The sequence below is a fragment of the Tursiops truncatus genome, chromosome 8 (assembly GCF_011762595.2).
Source record: "Tursiops truncatus isolate mTurTru1 chromosome 8, mTurTru1.mat.Y, whole genome shotgun sequence".
In the NCBI taxonomy this organism is placed as follows: domain Eukaryota; kingdom Metazoa; phylum Chordata; class Mammalia; order Artiodactyla; family Delphinidae; genus Tursiops; species Tursiops truncatus.
In genome coordinates this window covers 48,559,013-48,571,197 of record NC_047041.1, presented here as the reverse complement: position 1 = coordinate 48,571,197, position 12,185 = coordinate 48,559,013, and the positions used below count along the sequence as shown (strand labels likewise).

General features: G+C 36.8%; 1 protein-coding gene across 4 annotated transcripts in view; it reads right to left on the bottom strand.

The window, feature by feature from the left end:
- Positions 1–12,185, bottom strand: part of CCDC90B (coiled-coil domain containing 90B) — a 52,913-nt gene that overhangs the window by 2,671 nt on the left and 38,057 nt on the right. For 2 of the 4 annotated variants that reach the window (XM_033862179.2, XM_019948706.3), the window contains 5 exons: positions 10,607–10,708; positions 9,561–9,602; positions 9,392–9,463; positions 9,246–9,299; positions 7,300–7,414 (listed from right to left, as the gene is read on the bottom strand). In XM_033862179.2, the coding sequence (XP_033718070.1) occupies positions 7,300–7,414; positions 9,246–9,299; positions 9,392–9,463; positions 9,561–9,602; positions 10,607–10,708 (385 nt within the window). Of the gene's footprint in view, positions 1–5,839; positions 6,435–7,299; positions 7,415–9,245; positions 9,300–9,391; positions 9,464–9,560; positions 9,603–10,606; positions 10,709–12,185 lie in introns of those variants that run through there. The other 2 variants (XM_073808355.1, XM_019948705.3) reach the window with 2 other exon arrangements.

Sequence of the window (12,185 nt, the reverse complement as noted above, 5' to 3'; positions counted from 1 at the left end):
CAAAAGACACAGACTGGCTGAATGGATACAAAAACAGGACCTATATATATGCTCTCTACAGGAGACCCACTTCAGACCTAGAAACATATACAGACTGAAAGTGAAGGGATGGAAAAACATATTCCATGCAAAAGGAAATCAAAAGAAAGCTGGAGTACCAATACTTATATCAGATAAAAGAGACTTTAAAATAAAGATTGTTACGAGAGAAAAGGAGGGACACTACATAATGATAAAAGGATCAGTCCAAGAAGATATAATAATTATAAATGTTTATGCACCCAACATAGGAGTGCCTCAATACATAAGGCAAATGCTAACAACCATGAAAGGAGAAATCGACAGTAACAATAATAGTAGGGGACTTTAACACCCCACTTACACCAAAGGACAGATCATCCAAACAGAAAATAAATAAGAAACACAAGCTTTAAATGACACAATAAACTAGATAGATCTAATTGATATTTACAGAACATTCTACCCAAAAGTGGCAGAATACACTTTCTCCTCAGGCGCCCATGGAACATTCTCCAGGATAGATCACATCTTGGGTTGCAAATCAAGTCTCGGAAAATTTAAGAAAATTGAAATCATATCAAGCATCTTTTCTGACCAAAATGCCGTGAGACTGGAAATCAATTAAGAGGAAAAAAACTGTGAAAAACACAAATACATGGAGGCTAAACAGTGCACTACAAAAAAACCAAGAGATCACTGAAGAAATCAAAGAAGAAATTAAAAAATACATAGAAACAAATGACAACAAAAACACAACGACCCAAAACCTATGGGACGCAGCAAAAGCAGTTCTAAAAGGGAAGTTTACAGCAATTCAATCTCACCTCAAGAAAAAAGAAAAATCTCAAATAAACAATCTAACCCTACGCTTAAAACAACTAGAGAACGATGACCAAAGAAAATCCAAATTCAGTAGAAGGAAAGAAATCATAAAGATCAAAGCAGAAATAAATGAAATAGAAACAAAGAAAACAATAGCAAAGATCAATAAAACTAAAAGCTGGTTCTTTGAGAAGATAAACAAAATTGATAAACCCTTAGCCAGACTCATCAAGATAAAAAGGGAGAGGGTGCAAATCAATAAAATTAGAAATGAAAAAGGAGAAATCACAAGGGACACTGCAGAAATACAAAGGATTATAAGAGACTACTACAAACAACTATATGCCAATAAAATGGACAACCATGAAGAAATGGACAAATTCTTGGAAAGGTACAATTTTACAAGACCGAAACAGGAAGAATTAGAAAATATAAACAGACGTATCACAAGTAATGAAACTGAAAGCATAATTAAAAATCTTCCAAGAAACAGAAGTCCAGGACCAGATAGCTTCACAGGCGAATTCTATCAAACGTTTAGAAAAGAGCTAACACCAATCCTTCTCAAACTCTTCCAAAAAACTGCAGAGGGAGAAACACTCCCAAATTCATTCTACGAAGCCACCATCACCCTGATTCCAAAACCAGAAAAAGATATCACAAAAAAAGAAAATTGCAGACCAATATCACTGATGAACATACATGCAAAAATCCTGAACAAAATACTAACAAACAGGAATCCAACAGCACATTAAAAGGATCATACACCATGATCAAGTGAGATTTATCCCAGGGATGGAAGAATTCTTCAATATACGCAAATCAATCAATGTGATATACCACGTTAACAAATTAAGGAATAAAAACCATATGATCATCTCAATAGATGCAGAAAATGCTTTTGACAAAATTCAGCACCCATTTATGATAAAAACTCTCCAGAAAATGGGCATAGAGGGAACCTACCTCAACATAATAAAGGCCATATTATGACAAACCCACAGCAAGCATCATATTCAATGCTGAAAAACTGAAAGCATTTCCTCTAAGATCAGGAACAAGACAAGGATGTCCACTCTCGCCACTGTTATTCAACAGTTTTGGAAGTCCTAGCCACAGCAATCAGAGAAGAAAAAGAAATAAAAGGAATACAAATTGGAAAAGAAGAAGTAAAACTGTCACTATTTGCCAATGACATGATACTATACATAGAAAATCCTAAAGATGCCACCAGAAAACTACTAGAACTAATCAATGAATTTGGTAAGGTTGCAGGATACAAAATGCACAGAAATCTCTGGCACTCCTATACACCAACAAAGAAAAATAAGAAAGAGAAATTAAGGAAACACTCCCATTTACCATTGCAACAAAAAGAATAAAATACCTAGGCATAAATCTGCCTAAGGAGGTGAAAGACTTGTACTCAGAAAACTATAAAACACTGATGAAAAAAATCAAAGATGACATAAACAGACGGAGAAATATACCATGTTCTCTGACTGGAAGAATCAATATTGTGAAAATGACTATACTACCCAAAGCAATCTACAGATTCAGTGCAATCCCTATCAAACTACCAATGGCATTCTTCACAAAATTAGAACAAAAAAATCTTACAATTCGTATGGAAACACAAAAGACCCTGAATAGCCAAAGCTATCATGAGAAAGAAAAACGGAGTTGGAGGAATCTGGCTCCCTGACTTCAAACTATACCACAAAGCTACAGTAATCAAGACAGTATGGTACTGGCACAAAAACAGAAATATAGATCAAGGGTACAGGTTAGAATGCCCAGAGATAAACCCACGCACATATGGGCACCTAATTTATGACAAAGGAGGCAAGAACATACAATGGAGAAAAGACAGCCTCTTCAATAAGTGGTGCTGGGAAAACTGGACAGCCTCATGTAAAAGAATGAAATTAGAACATTACGTAACACCGTACACAAAAATAAACTCCAAATGGATTAAGACTTAAATGTAAGACCAGACACTATAAAACTTTTAGAGGAAAACATAGGAAAAACACTCTTTGACATAAACCACAGCAAGATCTTTTTGAACCACCTCCTAGAGTAACAGAAATAAAAACAAACACATGGGACTTAATTAAACTTAAAAGCTTTTACACAGCAAAGGAAACCATAAACAAGACAAAAAGACAACCCTCAGAATGGGAGAAAACATTTGCAAATTAAACAACAGACCAAGGAATAGTCTCCAAACTATACCAACAGTTCATGGAGCTCAATATCAAAAAAACAAACAATCCAGTTAAAAAATGGGCGGAAGACCTAAACAGACATTTCACCAAGGAAGACATACAGATGGCCAAGCAGCACATGAAAAGATGCTCAACATCACTAATTATTAGAGAAATGAAAATCAAAACTACAGTGAGGTATATCACCTCATGCCAGTCAGAATGGCCAGTATCAAAAAAGTTAGAAACAATAAATGCTGGAAAGGGTGTGGTGAAAAGGGAACCCTCCTACACTGTTGGTGGGAATGTAAATTGATACAACCACTATGGAAAACAGTATGGAGGTTCCTTAAAAAACTAAAAATAGAACTACTGTACGACCCAGCAATCCCACTACTGGGCATATACCCTGAGAAGACAATAATTCAAAAAGAGACATGCACCACAATGTTCACTGCAGCACTATTTACAATAGCCAGGACATGGAACCAACCTAAATGTCCATCAACAGATGAATGGATAAAGATGATGTGGGACATATATACAATGGAGTATTATTCAGCCATAAAAAGAAATGAAACTGAGTTATTTGTAGTGAGGTGGATGGACCCAGAATCTGTCATACAGAGTAAGTCAGAAAGAGAAAAATACCGTTATACTAACGCATATATATGGAATCTAAAAAAAACAAAAAAAATGGTGCTGATGAACCTAGTTGCAGCACAGGAATAAAGAGGTAGGCATAGAGAATGGACTTGAGGACATGGGGTGGGAGGGCAAAGCTGGGAGAAAGTGAGAGGAGCATCGACATATATACACTACTGAATGTAAAATAGTTGGCTGGTGGCAAGCAGCAGCATAGCACGGGGAGATCGGCTTGGTGCTTTGCGATGACCTAGAGGGGTGGTAAAGGGAGGATGGAAGGGAGGCTCAAGAGGGAGGGGATATGGGTACATGTGTATGCATATGGCTGATTCGCTTTGTTGTGCAACAGAAACTAACACAGTATGGTGAGGCAATTATTAAAAAAAAATGGCAAAAAGAAAAAGTGATTTCATAATTATTAAAAATTTATAAATAAAAAATGAAATTTTAATGGAAGCCCTTTAAAAAAAACTCAATGAGGTAGAAGAAAAGGCAGAGAAAGCATCAGCCTTTTTATTTTTTTTTAAATTTATTTATTTATTAATATGTTTGTGTTTGGCTCTGTTGGGTCTTCATTGCTGCCTGTGGGCTTTCTCTAGTTGTGGCAAGCGGGGGGGATACTCTGTTGCGGTGCGTGGGCTTCTCATTGTGGTGGCTTCTCATTGCAGAGCATGGGCTCTAGGAGCACAGGCTTCAGTAGTTGTGGCACATGGGCTCAGTAGTTGTGGCTCGCGGGCTCTAGAGCGCAGGCTCAGTAGTTGTGGCGCCCCGGCTTAGCTGCTCCGCGGCATGTGGGATCTTCCTGGACCAGGGCTAGAACCCGTGTCTACTGCACTGGCAGGCGGATTCTTAACCACTGTGCTGCCAGGGAAGGCCTGCATCAGGCTTTTTAAACAGTTAATATACCACCTGTTCTCTATGTTACATCATACTGGATAGAAAACCTTTCTGTTCTCCTTAAGAAGGTGAATTTGGGTGAGGCTTTTAGGGACTCCCTAGATTCTAGTCTGTTTAAACACCCATGATTTTAAAATAGAGACTCTGAGATGAAGAGCAAACTTCTATGATTAAAGACACAAGAGGGACTTCCCTAGTGGCACAGCGGTTAAGAATCCGCCTGCCGATGCAGGGGACACGGGTTTGAGCCCTGGTCTGGCAAGATCCCACATGCCGCGGAGCAACTAATCCCGTGCACCACAACTACTGAGCCTGTGCTCTAGAGCCCCTGTGCCACAACTACTGAGCCCATGCACCTAGAGCCCGTGCTCCGCAACAAGACAAGCTACTGCAATGAGAAGCCCGTGCACTGCAATGAAGAGTAGCCCCCGCGTGCCGCAACTAGAGAAAGCCTGCACGCAGCCAAACAACTAAAAAAAAAAAAAAAAAAAGACATGAGAAACAGCCTTTCATAGTTAAGGCTATCCTATTTTTTTAATCTGTAAATCTAATTATACATTATCCCATTTGGTCACACTACTTACTGAAACTTGATTAATGACAAGATCATTTCCTTTAAGAAATGGGATTAGGTCTCTCTGAGACACAGGGGGAAGCTGGACAGTTGAGGAGAAAGAATAACAAACAGTTTCTTGTCTTGTTGCCACTGGTCAATTATACATTCTCTCATTTGATCCTACTACTTACCATGCTACTACTTACCATGTTCCAGATAGTGTGCTAAAGAATTTCATGTATCACCGTATTTATCCATAATTAAAACCCTATGAGGTTGGTGATAGTATTCCCATCATACAGACGAGGCAACAAGCCCAAAGTTTTACTGCTAGCAAGTGGTGGAAGCAGGACTCAACACTATGTGTACCTGTCTCCAAGGTAGTTGCTGTTGCTCTTAAAAATAAAGGGTGGTGCCTTCAGAACTGTTAGTTGTAAATCCACAGTGAAAAAAGGAGAGGAAGATAACTCTTTAGGTAAATACATTAGAAGAAGCTGAGTGGAATACAAAGCTCTTCCTAACCTGGGGTGCTTTGAGGTCTATTTTGAAAGTGGGAATGAACACTGCAAACTGTGCTGATTTGGCATTTCCTGTTAGCATTCCTATTGGACAGATGATCTCTGGTTCCAGAGACTTTGCTAGAATAGGGGTTTTCAAATCTTGTTTTAGCCTTAGAACCCTTTCTTCAAATGGATCTTAGATGCTAAGTCATTCAAGTTGAAGAGAGGAAGGGGGAGTCGGGGTGTGCATCAGCTGAGGGCTAGGGGCTCCATCTCTACTCCTGCTGCCACTTCAACATAATTAGTGCCTACCCAGAAAATCACTGATGGTATAAAGCAGCAATTTTATTTTGGACAATTCAATAACATAAAAATTTTAAATGTGCCTATCTTTTTGACCCCAATTTTTAGATGTGCATAAGCAATTTATTATATAGAAATACTAGCATGATGGCATAAAGGGGTGTGTGTGTATTTACTCACACATATATAGGGCTATTTGGTCCAATATTTTTTAAAATAAATTTATTTTATTTATTTTTGGCTGCATTGGGTCTTCGTTGCTGCACGTGGGCTTTCTCTAGTTGTGGCGAGCAGGGGCTTCTCTTGTTGCGGAGCACAGGCTCTAGGCACATGGGCTTCATTGCTCCACGGCATGTGGGATCTTCCCGGACCAGGGCTTGAACCTGTGTCCCCTGTGTTCGCAGGTGGATTCTTAACCACTGGCACCACCAGGGAAGCCCGCAATATTGTTTTTAATAAAAACAGTTGGGAGCAGAATGTCTGTTAATAGAGGTTTGGATAAATAAATTATGGTATTTTCATACAATGGAATAGTATGTTTTCTAGTAAAAAAAAAAAGTCTATATATGTATTCATGTGGAAAGATAATCAAAACATTTGGTTAAATTTTTAGAAGTTGTACTCTGTACAGTATCATCTAATTACTGTTTAAAAAATCTGCAATGTTCACATATAGAAAGAAAAGCCTAGAAAGATATATACTACTAATAGTAAATACACATGGGGAGGGAGAAGGCTTTCACTTTTACTATATTGCTTTTGAATTATATGAACAATTTAGGATGAAAATGTATTACTTTTTTATACAAAGAAAAATGTACTACTTGACTAGGGCATTCTTTCTAACTCCTTGGGGCTCTGTAAATTGGTCAGGTCACATGGTACTTGAGGAACTCAGTATGTGACAAATAATCTAATTTTGGGTAGTATCCCTGCTCTGTCAGTTGGATTCAAGATAGGAGGTAGTTTTTGCCCCTTTGCTTGCTGTGGTTTTTACTGGTCTGTATCTATCTTGGTGATCTTTATCTAAAAATTTTCGTTTTTTTCATTGTGGAATACCCAGTGTATCTTTGCATCGTTTTGTACTTGTGTTTATGTTTATCTTTGACATCCATATGCTTTTTCCCATTAGGAGGATGCAGAGTTGCCTGTTAAACTTATATCCTAAATTTACTGCCTGTTAAACTTACATTTTCCAAGTACTCCAGGGAACCAAACAATAAAGGAGATCTGTTACAGCTCCTCCTTTTTTCTTCTGTACCCCATGGCTACCTTGGGAGGTAGGAGCTAATAAGTCCGAAAATCAAATGACAGTAATTCCTTTCTCTGACAAACACAGCCTTACCTGCAAGGTAACGAATTGTCTCAAGCTTGTTAGACTCCATTAGGGTTTTTAAAGAAGCAATTTCAGTGTCAATTTTGTTACCGGTCTCTGAAATAATACCTCTGGTTTTGGTATCCTGTAGTAATTAAGAATAAGACAATTAAATTTTGTCCCTGTGTATCATGGAGAAAAATGTTTACTTTAGAAATCCTCACTTATGGGCTAATTTTGTGTAACAAAAGTTTTAAGTGGGGAAACAGTAAAAAAGCACAGTGATATTAAAAAGAAAAAATAACACTACATGAATATTACAAATTGACAAAAGTATTCCTTCCACTTTGATATTTGGAGACTATTTCTTAGGATTATCACATTCTGGGCACCTTCTACTAAAAACCTCACAGGAAGATACAGGCATACCTCATTTTATTGTGCTTCGAAGATGCTGCATGCTGTTTTTAAACAAATTGAAGCTTTGTGGCAACCCTGAGTCAAACAAGTGTATCGGCGCCATTTTTCCATGAGCATTTGCTCACTTCATGTCTCTGTGTCACATTTTGGTGATTCTTGCAGTACTTCAAACTTTTTCATTATTACTATATTTATTATGGTGATCTGTGACCAGTGATCTCTGATGTTACTATTGCAAAAGATTACCATGCACTGACAGCTCAGAAGATGGTTAGCATCTTTTTAGCAGTTATTTTTAAATTAAGGTATAGATATTGTTTATTTAGATATAGTGCTACTGCACACTTAATAAACTACAGTATATTGTAAACATAACTTTTATATGCACTGGGAAACCAAAAAATTTGTGTGACTCACTTTATTTCAGTATTTGCTTTATTGCTGTTGTCTGGAAATGGACCTGCAATACCTCTGAGGTATGCCTGTATTTGAGACCTAAATATATGAGGATAAACTAAGAAGCAAAAATGTTAGTCACAGAACTATCACCTTATTTGTATAAAGTCCTTAGGATATCATAGTTAAAACTTTAAATATATTTTGCAAAAGGAAAAACCAACTGGGTTTATAATATGAACTGGCACCAGTATTTAAAGGAGATGGCAGAAATGCTTGTTGGGTAACACTGAATGCTATATGCATAGGGACTAAGGGGTAGAAAGAGAAATGAGATGATATTTATAGCTCAGAAATTAGCTGGGAGAGAATTTGTTGATTTCCTTGTTTATCTCCTTTATCTGGCCAAGAAGTTAGAGAAGGGAATATAGGCTGCTTAGAACGGCAAATGGGACCTTCGCGTCTACTGAATTATAATCAAGAGTGATGTCTCTTATGTTAGACTGTAGACCGAGTGACTTCTTAACTTTTAAGAAAAGGACTAGGCTGAGTCAGAAAGCTAGGTTTTACTCAGCCACAGAGATTAATTAATGATCACAATTTAGGATTACTGAGAGGTAAACAGTAGTTATGAGTATGGAATTTAGAATCCAGGTTGACATCTGGCTCTACCACTTTTTAGTTGTGTGACCTTAACTTCCTTCTGCCTCACTTTCCAAATTGGTAGAATGGGAATAGAGTGCCTACCTCACACAGAGGCTGATATGAGGATTAAATAAATTAATAGACAAAAAAGTTAAGTAAAACAGTATCTAACATAAAAATTTTTTATTTGACTGAACCTAGGCATTCCTTAAATACTAATTGTGAATCCTTGTCTTTTTAAAAAAATAGTTCTCTTCCATATAAAAATAATTTAGTTAAAAAAAAGTATGCTACCTGGAAAGCTTGATTCTGACTCAGAAGTCACAGCTCAAGTACTCCCCTCCACCTGGTAGCAGCTTCCCCCAAAGTACTGGTTAACTATAACAGCTATGAGGAAATCATGGAATCTATAGGGCTAGCTTGTTGAAGTCCAAACTTATAAAATGATACATATAAAGGCAGTTACATAAGGCATGAGAGCTATACAGAAGAGAAACTTTTACATGGCAGCTTACATTTTTGGTAAATTCTGTGGTTGCCTCCATAAGTTTCTTTTCTTGATCTGTAAACTAAACGATATGGTTTGTCAAGAGGTTAAAAAAAAGACTAAAAGGAATTAAAAAGGAGTAAGTGCAAAAAAGTACATTTAAAAGCACATTACCATATCTGTTACTCTGCTCCTTTCTAGGTTGATATCCAGTTTATTATCTGCTCTGATTCGACTGGTTTCATTCTTTAAAGAAAAAAAAAATTAAGAAAGTGATCTTGTAATGAATATTTGTTCTGAAATTAATGAACTATTCTGAAGTGGGGAAAAAAGTTTCACTTACTATCAGTTGTTGCTTAACTTGTTCTAATTCAATTTTCATTTTCTAGGTATAAAGAAAGATCACACACAATTGGTGTTAAATCAAAGTCCATATTATGATTTATTAAAAAAAATCTGAAACCTTGCATAAGCAAAAATTGGACATTCTGTGGATTTCTAATACATTATCTGATAAAGAATAAAGACAAAAAAAGAACTAACAGTTCATCGTATTCAGAAAATAATTATGAACATAACATTAGACAATGTATTTATGTTTCAATACAGTAGTCCCCCCTGATCCACTGGGGATATGTTCCAAGACCCCAAGTGGATGAAACCTCGAATAGTACTGAACCCTATATGTACTATGTTTTTTCTTATACTAATGGGTAGGTAGCATATACAGTGTGGATACACTGGACAAAGAGATGATTCATGTCCTGGGGGGAATGGAGTGGGACGGTGAAAGATTTCATCATGCTACTCAGATCAGTGTGACATAAACATATGAACTGTTTATTTCTGGAATTTTCCACTTAATATTTTCAGACTGCAGTTGACCACAAGTAACTAAAACTGTGGAAAGCGAAAATGCAGATAAGGGGGGACCAACTGTATTCTACTTAAAAATAAAAAAAGATTGATATTCTAAATTTTAAAATATTTTAAGCTAGTGGGTAACAACAAAGTTCTGACTGAATTACAGAAACATTTTTCTCTTAAGTGACAAAATAATTATTACAGAACCAAAAAAATGGAAAATGCTACATTACTGTCAGTTCTGAGAACATTATTCTGAACTACACTAGAAATTTAATAAAATATATGTAGATCAAAGATTTCCTTTTATGTGACCTGTTTAAGATACAACTGTCATTCTTTAGTATGCAAGAAACTATGATGTATACATAGATTAGGTATGGTTAAACATGTATACTTTTATCTAAAAACTTGCTAATAATTATTTAATAACCACATGAAATTGTTTTGGGGTCCTATTCTTCACCAAGTAGGATACTTATGAAATCAGTTATTTTATTAGTAATAAATTGAGACTTGTATCACCTGGTTCTCTGCTCGCAGATTTGCAAATTCACTTTTCTCTAGGATGACCATGTCTTTCCTGATGGAGTCCAAATGAGCCATTAACTGCTGTACTGTTATTTCCTAAAATGAAAAATTAAAATAACTGAGTGATGCCATCCCCTTGCATGGAGTTGTTCATGAAAATTAAAAAAAATTATTGTCTTGCTACAAGGTATAATGTTGCTTGGCTAAGTAAAAAACAAAACAAATGAAACCTATATATCTGAAATATCAAAATTAAAAGAAGTAGGAGATTCAAGGAAGAAAAAGTATTTCCCAGTGAAGAGAAACACATGTCTAGGTCTTTTCAATGAAAGAATCCCAATTAAATGCTTACTTAACCTCCAAGAGCTCCTCAGCAAATACTCTTTTTTTATTGTTTATTTATTTTAAAAATATCTACATGGGAAAGTTTTTATCTTTCATTGCTTTGCTTTTTTTTTTTTAGTTTTTATTTTTTGGCTGCGCGGCTTGCGGGATCTTGGTTCCCGACCAGGGATCGAACCTGCACCCCAGACAGTGGAAGCACGGAGTCTTAACCACTGGACCGCCAGGGAAGTTGATTTTGAAGGATCTTCTACCATCAGAAATTTCTAGGATACTGAATAAGACTTAGAAGTCAGGTAATAAAATAGAAGTATCATTTAAATAATTGTCAGTATAACATAGTTTGGTTTAAATTCCTGAGTATCTTTCCTATATTTGGCACTACAAAGAATTTGTGAAAGAAAAGGTGGCCCCTATCTGATAGATTTATTTTTTTAAGTTTTTAGTTAACACCTCCATCACCACACAAGTTCTTTCTTTTTTTAAAATTTATTTTATTTAATTTTGGCTGTGTTGGGTCTTCATTGCTGCGTGTGGGCTTTCTCTAGTTGCAATGAGCGGGGGCTACTCTTTGTTGTGGAGCACGGGCTTCAGGAGTTAGCGGGCTCTAGAGCACAGGCTCAGTAGCTGTGGTGCACGGGCTTAGTTGCTCCGTGGCATGTGGGATCTTCCCAGACTAGGGATCGAACCTGGGTCCCCTGCATTGGCAGGCGGATTCTTGACCACTGCACCACCAGGGAAGCCCTATCTGATAGACTTATAAACTTTTACTTTGCTAGGGAGGGACATTTTTGTAGAAATGATTTAAAGCAGTCTTACAAGGCAAATGTAACGTTAACCACTAAACTTCTCAAAATCGTGTAGCTTGCTGACTCATCTTTTATCTCTTTTTAATCAAAAGAAAAAGTAGATGAAGGTGTAACCTTGAAAAAGACCCTCTATAACAGGGTTTATAAACAAAACAGAAAAACCCAAACAAGAACAATGACTAGTGGAACTCCCATTTTGTCATAGTTTGTGGCTAGGAGTGCATTGTTGGGGTTACAGTCCTCCACTGACCACAATATGGGTGAAAAAGGCTATTTCAGAACTGCCTTGACATTTAGAAAACAGAGGCTACAGTAGTTCCAGATGCATGGCTACGGAATGACTCAGTCTTCAAAGGGTCTGGAATGCACACATGTTCTCTAAGAACAGCGGTCAGATGGCACAGCCACATAGACTGGAGGTT